The sequence below is a fragment of the Acanthisitta chloris genome, unplaced genomic scaffold (genome assembly GCF_000695815.1).
Source record: "Acanthisitta chloris isolate BGI_N310 unplaced genomic scaffold, ASM69581v1 scaffold11922, whole genome shotgun sequence".
In the NCBI taxonomy this organism is placed as follows: Eukaryota; Metazoa; Chordata; class Aves; order Passeriformes; family Acanthisittidae; genus Acanthisitta; species Acanthisitta chloris.
Genome location: NW_008661098.1, coordinates 129,588 through 145,468, shown reverse-complemented (window position 1 = coordinate 145,468; position 15,881 = coordinate 129,588). Strand labels below are relative to the sequence as shown.

Genomic DNA, 15,881 nt, shown 5'->3' with positions numbered 1-15,881 from the left:
TAAAAATATCCAAGTAACTCTGTGCACAAGCTCCATTTTTTATCTAGTTCTATTTGTTACGCAGAAGAAATCAAAGAGAGCTGAAATCTAATTACAGAAAAGAATACAATTTGGGGTGAATTATTACAGTACATTTCCCTTCCAGAGCTCTTATAGCTCAATGCATGTTCCCTCTATCAACTACAGTGCTGTCCCATCAGCAGTTTCAGCAACACTGTTTGCTGCACTTTTTCTTGCAGATTTCATAGCATCACACCTCAGTACAATGTTCTGCTGCTGCTAAAGACACACCATGGTGTTTGCATACACAGGAACACCCACATCTCTGAAGAATTCATTTAATATTAAAACCAGCCACATCTTGTGATGGCTTTTGGTATTGGATTATCCCTTTATTACCAGGCTTGGGTGATTTGACAGTAGCTGTTGAAGAGGGGGTAAAAGAATAAATATCTTAAGTCAAGGCAGTTTTAGCAAACAAAACTTTTCAAATGAATTGTGTTTTCTGTATAACGATTTAACATCCATTTCTGCATGTTTTGGCTTGCCAAGTTACTATTCAGGTCACATCATTGGAAAAGTTCTAATTTGCTTTCTGGAGCCACTCGATAACTTGAGAGAGGTCCACTGCTGGTTAGATTTGTGAAGATTTCTGTATTCCTTCTGTTCTTCCTTTGCATGAAGAATGAACAGGAGCATCACACCTTCAAGGAGAAATCACCTGGACACACAGACAGATACACAGCCAACCCTACTGACAAATCCTGAAGTGTAAGAATGCAGTTTATCACACTTTTAGCAAGAACACAAGGCCACAGAATAAACTAAAAAAACAAACTGTTTTATTGTGACATTTATGACATTGAACCCTTGTTGATATGAATGACTATGGGTACTCCTGACACGTTACAATATGTCATGGTGTAGGATGGCACTGATTGTCATCTGACTTTTGAGAATGTTTAATGGTCCTTACTGACCTCAGTGCATTTGGCAAGTCACAGAAACTTTATCATCAGGTTTGTGTATACAGTTAACAAGTAGTTGGTCTTATAAGCACCATTACAAACCCTCACATTAAGGGTATTATTAATCTAGTTTACAAATGCTTCATTGATAAAAATAGCATGATTACAGTATACACACACTTAATTTACATGTAATGTATTATAGGCATAACTGAGATAAACTACTGAGCTAACTTTGGTTGATTGAAGTATTTAGACTGAATAATGGCAATTTTGGCTTCTAAGTTGTGTAAATATTACAGTGCATTTATAAATCTAGGTTGAAAATTTACTAGCACCAAATGGATATCATAAATGGCTGACCTAGTAAGTTGTAGTTGGAGAAGCAAAGTTTAAGAATTACAAAAATAGAGCTGTCCATCAGTTGAAAGCACATTCTTGTACCTCTGCTGAAATGATGACGTGTCTCAGCATCAGTGGCCAACTTCCAATGATAAAAGTCCCAGTTTTCAAGATTCAACATATCAAGGTAGCTCAGCTACACGTAAAAGCCTGAGAAAGTGGTAGTTTTGAGCTAGGGTATTCATCCTGTACCTTGTTTATGTGGTAATATAATAGTGCTTGTTCATACAAATGTACTCATGTAAAATTGTACCTATGATATGGAGAATCTGATTGGGAGAAATATTCAGTCCTACCTATCTATCTTTGGTTTAATTATTTGGTCTTTGGTTGATGAATTAATGAAGCAATATCTGAATTTTCATTTTCAGGTTATCTCCCAGCTCACCACTGAGGTAGTCTTTGTCATGTTTCTCTTCAAGCTGGTTAAGTTCCTTCTTTTTATAGAGTGGAATACTACTGATTTGTAATGAATAGTTTCCAGGCACTGGCTTCTTCTTTGTGAAATGAAGGTAACTTATCCCGTCCTTCTTATTGATTCTAAAGAAACCATCTTCATTTCCGGAGTCAATTAAATATCGGTTATGGTTTGTCAGTGTTGTCAGGGCAGGAAGCAGTTCCAGGATGCGATCTTTGTTACTGAGATCCGAGATGTTGATGGAGAAGACTGCTGCTTTCTCAATATCCCAGCTGGCCAGACTGATGGGTGGCTCCAGCTCTTGCTGCTCCTGCACAAGAACAAAGGGTGTTAGTTGGCTTTGTCGGAGAGCATTTCACGTGTGCCTCTATGTATTTCTCACCCATCTCATTCATTATTAATTAAACTGTTTGAAAAAGGAACTTCTGTAACATCATCTGTCAAATCCACTATTATGGGCCTAGGACTTTTCAGGATGAAGTCCAGTGTTTTGTCACCATCCCTGCATGGATAATTGGAGCTTGAGACATGCCCTGGAAGTTTCTGTGCATGGGTCCTGCTGCCAGACAAAGCCTCCCTACACTTGGAGCCCATGATCAGCTTCCCACAAAGAGAGCAGCTAAGACACACTTCTCCTCTCTGCTAATGAGAACAATGAGCAAAGGAGAGCAGGAGCTGTGGGGGAGGCACATCATTTAGGTGGGAGTTTTCTGCTTTGCAAGATTCACTTTGCTTAGGTGTGGAGCCACAGCAGCCTGCAGGTGCAGCAGAGTGCTGGAAAGGCAGCCTCACCCCCCACCTCTGACTGGACTCCCCATGAGTCACACTGCAGTGACAAAATGGTAACATTTCAAACAGCACATCAGCAGCAACATTTTCAGTTGGAAAGCAAGGGAAGCTCTACATCACCTATGAGACAAATCCAGCACTTAATCACAGAGAGTAGTGAAACACATGGAAGAAATACAGTTTACAACCCTACTGTGCCCAAAATCAAATGTCCACACTCTTTGGGCAAAAACACTCTCCTGTCTTCCCGTGTTAGCATTGATGCATTGAACATCTAATGGAAACAGCAAACAAGCTCCTGAATCCCTCACGTTTGTGTGTGGAAAAGCAAGTTCTTTGGCACATACACATGAGCAGAGAGTCCAGGTGACACCTAGCTCAGAGCAGTGATGGACTGACAACATTTTACCAGAGTCTTCTGTATCTCAGTTATATTTTAGGCTGGTAGATTTGGCCCCAGGATGGCAACACTCTGGACAAGCCCCAGGAACGGCTGCAGCTCTGGCCTCCCTCCAGGTAAGCGTGCCTGTCCAGAGCTCTGTGTTTGCTTTGGAGAGGGCTCCAGCCCCAGCCACACAATACAGCACTGCTTGGCAGGGTCCACATCCACCCTGACTAACACATCCTGCCTTTATGGCCACAAGGTCACACGAAGCTCTCACACCTGCTGCCCTCTGGCAGCAGAGCCCGATTTGCTGCCGAGTGGACTGCTCTCTACACAGCTGGTGGGCACATATTCTAGTATTTGTTACAACATAGATATTAGGCACACAGGGGCTTCAGAGCATGACCTTTGCCTAATGACAGTGTAAACCCTCAGAAAGCCCACAAACACTACCTGACATCCAAACCCAGCTTTGGTATAGTTTGTTTGGGGTGTAGATTTTTCCTGAGGCATTGTCTCTTGGCACACCTCCTTCCAAGTCCAGCTTTTGCAAGACAACTGCAAACCCTTTTCCCCCAAAAGGGTCAATTACCTCTGCTTCACTTGCAGTTTCATTAGTGCTTCTGCGTTTCCTTCCCCTCTTGGGATAGCCATTGATTTTACATTCATAACAAGCTTCTGGAGAGAGGGAGTTGTCGTCTACTTCTCCACTGAGTGAAAGCTCTTGTCCTTGACCTCTGCCTAGCCCCACTCCAGAAACACAGTGTCTGAGGAAGGAAGAAATTCAAAATTAATTCCAGTGAGACACAGATCTTATCAAAAGCTGAATTTGGGGGCCTGTGAGTACAAAGAATAAAGCAATTATGTTGTGTTCATTTCCTAGGAAAAATTTCTGCTGGAGTCAACAGACAAAATTCTCACTGAATCACAGTGCAGCTACCTCTGATTTCAAGAGTCTGGCTCCACAAGGCTTTGCCCAAGCGAGACCTGCCAATATCTAACAGTTTCAAAAACAGAGGCTTAAGCTCTGAGTTGATATTAGTAGTTTCTGTTATCCAGCCTGGAACACATTTAAAGAGACCAATTTTCAGAAACTGCTGCAAAGTCTGCAAAGTGAGGTCTTTCATAAATGCATCCCAAAGCTTTTACTCACTTCTAAAATTTAAGGCACAGTCTTTCTGCTTTCCATTTGGGTTGCTTGGTCATCTATGATGCACAGCCCTAACACTCTCACTGGGGCAAGTCAAAATTGGTGTTCTCAATAAAGCAGACATTTATTTAAAAAAAATAATCCTTGAAAACAAAGAAGAATATGGAACATACAAGAATATAAGAGCATACAGAATCGTTATTCCAGCCAGCAGGTGAAGTCACTTGTACAATGTAATTTCTCTTTGCAGCTGGCAGTGGTGTTATTATTAATGTTTGTTTCACTAGGTTATTTTTAAGGAGACAAATGACACACCACAAATCACAGCAAGGTGTATGAGCTCCCAAGTGGCAAACTCAGAGGGCCTGGCTAGCTGCTGAGGTGTGCAGGAGGGGTGAAAGCAGTAGCTTAAAAGAGATGATTGAACCTGGTAGCCCTGAGCAAATGTCAATAAGCATTAAAATCCTCCCTTCCAACAGTTACCTGATCCCCCCACAACTCCAACATCGACAGGTGCATCCAACTCTTGAGCACCTCCCCAGTCCTATCCCTCTTTAATTGCTGACAATCCCCCTGGTTCTGCTGCACCTCACTACAAAGAAAGGAGTGGACTCTGTCCCCTTGGTATCTGTTAGTTTAAAATGAGAATCCCTTACCCTTGTCCTATTCTGAAGTAACCAGGTGGACATCCACAGACATAGCCACCTTCAGTGTTTGAACAACCATAACTGCATGGGGCTTGTGCAGAACCGCATTCATTGATATCTTGGCAACCTCCACTAAACTGCTCATACTGAAATCCAGTAGGGCACATACATTTATAGCTTCCCAAAGTATTGTGGCAAGATGCTCCTCCACAAATGTGTGCACTGAGACATTCGTTTTCATCTGGAAAAGAAGCAGAACATACCATGTTAAGTTTTACTCTCAGGTGTAGTCCAGCCTACTCCTAGAAAGTTGTGCTTGATTGCTGCTAAACATGCTGCCACATCAGATGGACACAGCACAGAACAGGCCTTGGCCTCACCCTTGGCTGGAGCAGCAGTCGCTAGGAGATGACTATAACCATACAACACAGCAGTATTTGGGCTACTCTACAGAAGATGTTTCATGCCACGTCAGCTCATGCTCATTTTTTAGCCTTTTTTTTTTTGTTCCAGAAACAACTGAGAAGAATAAAACTTTGTACAGCCAACAATCTAGTCCAACAATGCCTTGTCCATAATGCTATTCAACATTAAAGGAAAAAGAATAAGGAATCAAGCCCAGACACCTTTTCCAGGCACTAAAAATTCCTCCCTACACCCTCACATTTAAGCATTAGGTACAGGTAAGGCACAGGAACAAGGAGTAAAATAAAAATAAAAGCAGCTGTAAGTATAAAAAACTGCCACATTCTGAGCCAGCCCTTTTCCAGTCTTCCCAAGTGTGGTAGTGTAGGAGTTTGAGGTCAGTTCAGGCTTATTTACTGTAAATGGCTACTTTCTGAAAGGTAGTTGGTCTGATTTTTTTTTGTCTGGTTTGCACATAGCTCCCAAAAGTTCTGAAAGCTAATGTTCCCCATTGTGCATTGCATGTGTGTGTGCACACACATCAGAAATGCCCTCTGAGAGTACAGAGCAGCATCTCTGACCTCAGCATCCAGGTTACAGGAGAGGAAGTACTAAGTCAGAGCATTATTGTCTTTTTCTAAACAATGTGCTGTTTGCCCTTTATTTAAAAGCAATGCCTTTCCTTCTTGCAGCCTGATTTACAGCATGGTGCACTATGGAATTGCCTGAGCAGGGGATGCAGTCACAGACAGCACAAGACATGGGAGGAACCAAAGCATTCTTCAGTGATTATCTAAATGTGTTGCAGCAACATCAAAAGTCCCTGAACGCTTCATTAAATAAGCTAAAAAAGACACAAACTGTTTGCAGAGTTGGGATTGCCAAGGAATATGAAGGAATTGTCACGGAAAAACGTTATTACATGGATCTTTCTCCTGTGGTACACCCAGGAGAACTAGATAAGTATCTTATGCATATACAGTTACAGAACATGTGGAGACCACAAAGTATTAAAACCTGGGGCTGAATTCTGTATTCCCCAAGCCTGCAGGGGTTTGCCATAAACTCAGAGTCATGTTTCAGTATTTGTCACACCTAACAGCAATTATGTCAACATCATAAATGCGTGTCTAGGCCACAGAAGGTTACAGTGAACAGATATGCTCATTTCACCACACTCCCCAGCAGCAAGAGCGTGGACACTACTGAGGTTAATTCCCATGTTTTTGGTGGTTGTTGAAGGAAAAAATAATAAGAAAAAGTGAAAAACCCCAAACAGTTATGGAAGCTTCAGACTCTACGTGAGCTGTGCTGTCAGGCCCCAGCCTTGCTCCCCCATGCATGGCAGCTCTGTCGTGCTCACCTCCAGCAAGGAGAGATGCCATGAGGATGGAGGGAACCAATCCCCCTTCCCTGCAGCTTTGGGTTTCTCCCTGGACTGTCCCAAGTCCAAGAAGGTGGAAGTGCTGGCTGAGTCTTGCCCCAGTTGTGACTCTTAGAGTAGTTTTCCCTGGTGAAGTTTCTGGTGACCAGTATTTTAGTGCCAAGGCCTTTCTTTCAGTGGGGGAAATACCAGTGTTTGTGCATTTTGAAACTGTTATTCCCTGTCTAAATCTAAACAGTAGTCAATGGGCTCAAAATCTGGAGCAACTTTATAGACCTGGTTTGGAATTATACTGAGTTACATGCTTTCACCCAGGAAAACTTGGAAACACCCAAGATGTTTTGCAAAACTCAGCACTGCACTGTTTCAGATTCCACAGTGTCCTCCAGCAGCCAGATGTGACAGTGCTGGTTTGTTTTTTTATCCTCCTGCAGATTAAATTCTGATTCAGCCCTAAACTCTGCTAATTTAATTAACACTTAAAACCCTCATATGTTTGTGCTCCCTGCTTTTTCTCTGTATGTTACAGGCATAGAGTGCTAGAGCACAAGCAAGCAAATGTCACAGCAAGGACTGCATAAAATGTCAGGAGGTTTGGTAAGCAAAATTAAAAGCAGAGACCTCCCCAGAGCACCACAGTGATAACAAGCAAAGGCATTTTTATGTTTCTGAAAGCAAAGAAAGCCAAACAATGAGTTATAAAGCCCTTTGTTCTCAGAGGTCATCAAACACATCTCTGGGTACCCACACAAGACTTGCTTCCACGAAGCCCATTAAACGTGATGAAAACTGCACATAACTGTCACCAGAGGAAAAATGATTCCTGTTTCTCGTTTGAATATGCTACATACTACACTGCTGAAATGTGCAGGGGCTTTTCCCATGATTGCTGCAGTTCTGACTGCTCAAGTCATATCCAGCATCAATACTCTGCACATGCAGCTACATCTATGAGGGCTCAGAGACTTGGGATAGAAACAAAGTTTGGATAGGGAAGAAATAGGCATTTTAATTCACCAGTGTATTTTAGTTATTAACATAACTAAAGAGCACTAACATTTGTTACTTATAAACAGAATTAAGCACTCATTGTAAACTGTATTCAAAGCTGCAAGGAAGCACCTTTAGACAGATAGCAGCAGCTTTGCTCAAATACAACAGATGTTAATTCTGTACTGAGAAGGGGCTTAAGCACAGCAGCCTGTAGGTGTTGTCAGAATGACAAAAGCACAGATCAAATGGGATTTGAATACAATTTTAGATGCTTTGGGCCAGAAGTTGAATTTTATAATTTAACAATCCAAACTTGTAGTTCTGCCAGGTTCAATCTACCATCTGCTCTTAGTCAGGACCTGTGTCTAAGCACAGACTGTTGCAAGGCTGAGTAAGATTTCCTTTGTTCAGACCACAAAATACACAAGGAACACAAGTTCACTCAAAGTCAATACAACTTCTAGCTCCAATAAGGATAATTTTGTGCTTAACACTTGTTGAACCAGGACACAGACTACTGGGTGCTTCATATCCCTTTGCCTTTCCCAGGAGTGCACACTGGTAATCAAACTCTGCTGAGCTTAGCAAATTATAATCAGAAAAAGAAAATACAGCAAACTGCACCACCATTGCCCTTCACTGCTTGCTGCTAACAAAGGAAATGTGCATTTGAATATATGAATTAGCAAAAGTGACTTGCCAACACATTGATTCCACTGGTAATGCTGGAGATATCCTTGTGGGCAGCTACACCTGTATCCTCCAATTATATTTTGGCAGCCATGCTGACACCGGTGGTTTCCATCACATTCATCAACATCTAAAATGGTGAAAGACACACTCAGATTGGGGAGAAAAGCTCAAATTATATTTGAAAAGTATGTTACAAATAATCATGTATGTTCATATATATACAGAGAGGTATATTTCGGGTTCTTTGAAAAACCTGCTCAGTGCTGAGAGACCACTTTGGGCCTTTCAGGTTTGGATTTCAGGCTCCACAGCAAGTAATTTAGGGCTGAAAACCATGGAAAAGTTCACGTTCACCCGTAATTTTCAGAGTTTTTGCATTCTGCTATGAGGCAGACAGCAGAACACCATTTGTATATGGGATCCCCAATGCTTTCCTAAGGGTCCCAGTTCCATGGCAGACAGACCCATACATGTACCCAGGCATCCAACCCAGGAATCCCAGAATATCTCTTTCCAAAACAAACCAAACACTAGAGGCCCAGAGGAATAAAGCCTACAGCCCTTGAACTCTCTCTTTAGCAGGTTGCCTTGGAGATGCAAGACTTCCTGTCCTTGGTGAGTCCCACAGAGATCCATGCAGGATTCATCAGAAGTTCACTGAACTTACAACACTTAAGTTAAAACATTCCAAGCTAAATTGACATCTCCTCAGAAAATATCTGTCCAGCTCTTTAGCATCCTGCAATGCATTTGTCTATTCAGGCCCATGGAAAGAAATCCTGCCCTATTGCTCAATTTCTGGACTCCCTTCAATCTGCACATGCTTACTCCATAGGTTTTGGTGCTTACTCCATAGGTCCTTCCTCGGATGACAGAGAGAAGATGGAGGAAGCAAGAGAAGGCCAAGTTAAATGCAGCGTGTTGTACCTACCTTCACAGCTCTGCCCAGTCTGATCGAGTGAGAAGCCACGTTGACACTCACACACAAAACTTCCTGGCGTATTCTGGCAAATTCCCTTTGCCCCACAGAGGTTGATTTCAGTAGCACACTCGTTGTTATCTGAAGGAAACCAAAGCCTTGATGTTAGTTTGTAGCCTGCTAACAAGGAGCAGGTTGTGGCAGGAGGCAAAGGCACATGACTAATGCAGCTCTCACTGCCCTCTTAGTTTCACTTTGCACTACAGGAGAGCTTGTATTAGCTTCTTGTAAATTTGGAAACACAACTGTGGGAAGGGAAACAGTCCTTTTTTTCACCAAGAATACGGAGTTTGGTGTTCTAGTCTTCAAATCCCCCACAATTCACACCCATAACAGAGGATCATCAGACTGACACACAAGCAGGATCGAAATTCCAGAGCAGAGAGTGTATTTTGCTGGAAATAGTTTAGTTTTACATTTCCACAGATACAATGGGTATGTGCTTAAAGGACAACTGCAGAAATGTATGTCTCACAGTTATTGTTTCAAGAAGCCTTGACGTGATCTCTAACATGGATTCTGCAATGAACTACAAGAACAGAAACAGAACTCTTTTTTGCTCAATGGGTAAGAAAAGGTAAGGCAAGAACTACAAATTGGGGGTTTTACTGTCTGGTTCCTGCAAGTGCAAAATTCAAAGACACAGATTATATGAAAGCAAGGGAAGTAAGTGGGAGGACCTCTTTGCATGTTCTGCTCTGGTGGAACTGGCCAGTGTTTCCATTTGGTTTCTCAGGAAGATGATTTTACCTCCTTGCTACTTTGCTTTTGGAATAAGGGTCAGTAATAAATTCCAAATCTGTGTCCACCTTCCCATGACACTTACCAATGCAGGCTGTGTGGTGCTGAGTGAATCCAGGAGGGCATTTGCAGGTGAAACCCCCAATAGTGTTGACACAAAGGAACTGGCAGTTGTGCTGCTTTGTTGCACATTCATCAAGATCTAAAGAAGCCAAGAAAATATCTTTCACTTATGTTCCCTGGACTTAGAAAGAAGGGATTACAAATAAATAACATAGCAAATAAAGCCTTTTGAATCTACATCTCACTTTCCACACTGATTTCCAGTTCCTCTCACATGAAGTCCCACATGTAATGAAATGGACTTTGGAGCTACACTAGTGCCCATGCTAACACTGAATTACAGACACCACTCTCATCTGTCTGAAAGTTGCTGTTACATAATACATGTCTGCCCAGACAACAAATGAGAAGTCACCATCTTCATGAGAAGATCTGGCAGACTGGACAAAAGCATTGCACTGAAGCACACTGTTACTCCAAAAGAAATATTGAAATGCTAACAACAAATTACACAGTTGTTCTCCATGCCAAGTTTAGAATTGCTGCTCTAACTTTTGTGGTTTCAGTCAGATCTTTGCTACCAAGATATATAAATATATGGAATTGTAATGAACATTTCAAAGCCTGTCCTGCTTTGCTGTGCCTTATCCAGCTTGCTGCAGAAGCAGCAGGTTAAAACCCTTGATGCTGGGCAATGCACTGCAAACCATGCTCATCTTTGCATCCATTACAATTCATTTGTCACTGAATAATACGGCTTAACCAACATGGTTACCAAAATAAGGCCAATCATATATACTATTGGTTACAAAATCTTTTAAGATCAGCTGCCATCAACCTGCAAAAATCGCTGTGGGTATATTGTCCATCCAGACCATCAAAGAACTAACTGAAACTCCAGCTCCATCCTACACAGGCCACTTCCACAGTCTTTAGTGGAAATACTCACATGAATCAAGGAGACAGATTTGCATAATTTAAACGTCCTTCCATTTGTTTTTCCCCGTGAAACAAAGAGTTTCTGCAGTAAACTGCTTTCTTGACTTTTACCTTTACAGCTTCTCCCATCTTCTTGCAGAATGTACCCTTTGGGACATGAACACTGGAAGCTCCCCTCTGTGTTTTTGCAGATGAAATTGCAAGGCTTGGGAGACTCATTACATTCATTCAGATCTAGAAGCAGCAAAAGCACATACTTCAGTGCTGGCAACCAAGATTCGTGATGACATCTTTCAAAATGTTCAGGAGAGATCAGAAGACAATCAAAATCCCTAAAGCCTTCTAATGAATGACGCTGTGTTTTCTCATTTTTCAAGTCATGTCTTAGTAATAAACTTTATATACAAACACCACAATGAAAACCCTACCTATGCAAAGGGTGCCAGTTATATCTGTAGTATAGCCAGGGTTGCACAGACACCGGTAAGATCCTCTCTCATTGATGCACTCCCCATTACGGCAGACATCGTGGATAACCTTGCACTCGTCAATATCTGCAATTAAACAAGGGTTAGCTCTCAAAGGGACAAGAACAGGTTTTAGAAAGCTTCAATAGATTCCTCTGACCTGACATAAAGAAACTCACACCATACATAAAATAATTACATAAAATAATGAAATATTGCACAGATTAAGGAGAAATACTAAGTGGAAAAATACAGAATGGAGCATTAATCTAACTTTCAACTACAATGAACAAGCCATAAGTGGAACTGAACAACCAGAGCTGACCATGTATTAGCCTCCACAAATCAAACATCATTTTGCTTTTGTGTACACAAGTAGTTCTTGATGTGCACCTGCAACACACTCCAATGTTAGAGTGCAAATTCCCATCTGAGCACATGTCAGTCAATCAGCAAGCAAAGTATCTGCAAAGATGAGATGTATGTCTGGTCACACAGGGCCTTTGGCTATGCTCCCTCCTCTTCCTGAAGGATTGTACTCTCTCTACATGAAAGCTCTCAGAAAATTTCATAGAATCATCATAGAATCATAGAATTTAGGGGTTGGAACGGATCTTACAGATCACTTAGTCCCACCCCACCCTGCCATGGGCAGGGACACATCCCACTAGATCAGGTTGCTCAAAGCTTCATCCAGCCTGGCCTTGACTATTTCAACTGATGTCCAAAACATTTAGGACCTCACAGTGTTCAAATCTGCATAATAAGAGCTTATAATTTATGACTGAATTTGGCATTATCTAAGAGAATCTTTAACAGAAAAGCCAGTACCTGCTCCACTAGATGTGTATCCTCGGCCATGAGGGCAAAGCTTCTTGAAGGCCACAGTGCCTGGGAAGGGGCAGACCTCACAGTTCTGCCCCCAGCCTCGGCCACCGTCGCAGCAGCATTCAGACTTGGTGACAGAGTTCCTGTTGCTTGATCCGATTTGACACATACTTTGTAAGACTTCAATGAAGCAGTAGCCTTCCCTGTTGTCTGGAAGACAAATGATGCATCACAGAGCATCCTAATGGTGACGACCTCCAGAGGGTCATGAGATACTGGGAATTTAGTCAGGAAGATAACAGAAAGGGCATACTTCACCCTGAGACTGTGGAACTGAGAGCGACAGACTACCAGCACTAAGAAAGAGAGCATGACATCTAAGGGAAACAAAGACAGGAAATTTAGCAAAAGGTGGAAGACAACTTACAATATGCTTATAAAAATAGGTGTTTATGTTTGAACCCAGAGAAAAAGGACTGGCTGAAAATCAGGACCAAAGCAATGTTAGAGCAGTTTTTGGCTGACTGAAACCATGGAACAGTCAGTCAGCTTTCACAGCGAGTCACCCCAACCAGCCTGACTGACACAGGCATACAGTGAGCATGGGAAGAAGCAACTTGCAAGAGGGCACCTACGTACAAAGACTTCTTCCAGAGGCAGGTAAATTCGAGAGTGTGTTTACTCACTGTACATTTCTAAGCTTAATTTCAGCCACAGCTGCTGCTGTCCAAGTGACTGCTCATTCAGGTGTCGATGTGGGACTCACCAAGGCACTCGTCCTGGGCATCGCTGACAGTGAATCCCTCGTTGCACTCACACCTGTAACTTCCCACCGTGTTCACACAACGGCCATTCTCACAGAGCCCAGGTTTGGTCTGACATTCATTCTCATCTGTGGTTTGGAAATTACATGACAAAAATCAAGTTGATTGCTGCATTAATCCAGGTTAGAGAGGTTTGTATGGAATTCTTAAGCTGTGCATTCTACCTGGTTAAACTTTATTTTTTCTTTTACTTTAAAAGTCTCTTTTATACAATTTTCAGAGGAAAAATGCCCATCTGGCTCAAAATATCGTATATTTTGTTACTACATTTTCTGTGCAATATATTCATCACTGGTTTTCAAACATTTTTGTAGTTACAGCTGCAATTCTGAATGCCATCCATGGCTTAAAAACAATTCAGATCTACTCTCATTCATGCTAACAGAGATAAACAAGCCTACAGCAACAGACCCAAATCTCTGCTTTCTTCCCTCAGGGCAATTCAGCAGCAGCAGTATAAACTGATTGTAAAGACAACCACGTCCAGATTTTCTACTTACTGCCCACACCTGGACAGCACAGCAAAGTGTGTACCACACCAGTAGATCCATTACACAGGTAGTTGTGCAATTCTTCCCCTGAGTTCTTAACATTTTGTTAACTCCAGAATTTTTAGCTCTGCTGAGGAACTGTGTGTTTCAAGAGCTTCAACACTTCAGTGTCACTCACCTATACAGCCTTCCCCATCTGGTCTGCGCTGATAACCAGGTCCACAGATACACATATAGGTGCCAATTAGGTTTTTGCACTCCATCTGTTTTGAGTCACAGTCGTGAATTCCTTCTTCACACTCATTCTGATCTAAAACACAAGGTTTAGACTTCATTATATAGAGAGACAATCCTGGAAATTCACAATAGTAAATTCTGACTTTGGAATCTCAATCGTAATCAAACCATATACATACATTTATTGTTCTAAACTAACCATAAAATATACTGGCCTTGAGCAAATTGATTTCTCCCAAATGCCCATTTTTAGGGCAAGACAAAACCACATCATCTGATATGACCTCACTTTAGGCAGATGGATAAGTTTACTGGTAGGACAGGGCTAGTACAATCAAGCGCATAATGCAAACCATAGAATTTCATACCAAATTCCTTCTGACTCAGTTACTTCCTGGGATTAAAACTCTGGCCCAATAGTGCAGTGAGTCAGAGCCCTGCCTCTGCAGGAACTTGGAATCATTATCTCATAACTGTGAGAGTCTGGTAGGAGCTTTACCTCTGCACATTCTCCGGTCCTCGCGCAGAACATACCCCCCAGGGCACTTGCACTCGTAGGATCCAAAAGTGTTCACGCAGCGGAAAGCACAGAGCAGAGGGTTCTGAATGCACTCATTGACATCTGCAGTTGGAGAGACAAAGACCATGGGGGAAGTGAGACACACTTGTGTAAAACTCAGCAGACTTGAGTGCACAGGCTTTAGGTACAAGCAACACCACACACCCAGTTTCCTGAGGGCTAAATTTTTATAGTTGTGCACCCAAGGTTCTACTCATTATGGATTTCTTCACAGAAGCAGGCACCATGCACACCAAGATGTTTGCACAGCTACCTGAAGTTTCAGTACCTTCAGCACAAGCAGCCAAGGGAAATAATTTCCAGATCCATGCTGCCAAAATACTGGCTCAGTTAAAACTGTGTCATTTTTATATCTAGGCTCAGTTTTTATGATTGGGCTTTTTTTAAATTCTACATGCACTTATTCAGCTTCTTCATAAACTAAATTCCATCAAGCAAAATCCTTACTGGAGATGTTATTTTGAAGTGCATTTACATACATTCTGAACTACTTGAGTAATGACTGCTATATAGTGATGTTTATGTACTCCGCTAACAACTCCTCTGCAATTTGAGCTTTCACCCAAATTCCACAGGGAAGTGAATGAAGCTCTAACCGTATATAAAACTAATGCAACCTGATGCAAAAGTAAAAGCATTCTTTTGTATGGGCCTGCAAAGAAATAGATTGTGGCAGATAATTCCAGAACAGCTGTGTCAGGTCAGAAGAGAGTGTCAGAAAGTCCTAGGACATTCTCCTCTCTCTGGTTGTAACAGGAGGAGATGAATATTAAAAATCCTCATATGCAGAGATATTTCCCCTGATACAGCCTCTCAGTTTAAGGACTTCCACAGCCAAAAGCCACAACCAAACTATCAAGCTTAATTTCCACTGATGGATTCCCACACAAATTTGTATAACCTCTCTCTGGGTCAATTTATACTTGTGGCCTCACTAATATTCTGCAGCAAAAAGTTCCACAACTTCAGTAAGAACCATGCACATAAAAATGTTTGCTTTGGTTTGTCTAATATGTTCCCTCTATTTCTGGTACCTTTACCACTTGTGGCTTTATAAATTTAAATCATGTATCTCTTCAACCACATTTTCCACACTGAAAAATTCTAATTTAATTTATTTTCTGCATGTCCCTTCTATAACCCTGATCTTCCTTACTTCTTCCTTTGTGCATTTTCAAATTTTAATTTTTGAAAGGAGACACCAAAGCATGAAAAATATTCAACCTAGGGGGTACCATGGTAATTGTCCAGTATTGTGTTTGTATTTTCTGTTTTGTTCCCAGGCAAATTTTCTATTTTCACCATCCATAGTAATTCTCTTCACTCAAGGGTTGTCTAGGAGGTAGGCAAAAGCCATACACACAGTAAGCAGCACTTCTGGGAAATGTTCTGGAGACACTGCACCCCAACATGCTCCTCTCTAGGCAATCCCTCAGTAGAAACTACCTGAAAGCCTGTTCACCTGACCTCCAGTTAGAAAAAGGAACTACAGTTCAAG

The 15,881-nt window shown here is 41.8% G+C and overlaps 1 protein-coding gene across 1 annotated transcript in view; it reads right to left on the bottom strand.

Moving 5' to 3' along the window:
• Window positions 1–826: 826 nt before the first annotated feature.
• The window catches only part of FBN1 (fibrillin 1), a 130,885-nt gene continuing 115,830 nt past the window's right edge, over window positions 827–15,881 (bottom strand). Inside the window, exons 53-64 of the mRNA XM_009070106.1 lie at window positions 14,303–14,425; window positions 13,745–13,876; window positions 13,018–13,143; window positions 12,255–12,461; window positions 11,385–11,510; window positions 11,068–11,190; window positions 10,040–10,156; window positions 9,166–9,294; window positions 8,242–8,361; window positions 4,769–5,000; window positions 3,555–3,729; window positions 827–2,098 (exon numbers count right to left, since the gene is read on the bottom strand). Of these exons, the coding sequence (XP_009068354.1) occupies window positions 1,709–2,098; window positions 3,555–3,729; window positions 4,769–5,000; window positions 8,242–8,361; window positions 9,166–9,294; window positions 10,040–10,156; window positions 11,068–11,190; window positions 11,385–11,510; window positions 12,255–12,461; window positions 13,018–13,143; window positions 13,745–13,876; window positions 14,303–14,425 (2,000 nt within the window). The 3' untranslated portion in view covers window positions 827–1,708. The remainder of the gene's footprint in view (window positions 2,099–3,554; window positions 3,730–4,768; window positions 5,001–8,241; window positions 8,362–9,165; window positions 9,295–10,039; window positions 10,157–11,067; window positions 11,191–11,384; window positions 11,511–12,254; window positions 12,462–13,017; window positions 13,144–13,744; window positions 13,877–14,302; window positions 14,426–15,881) is intronic.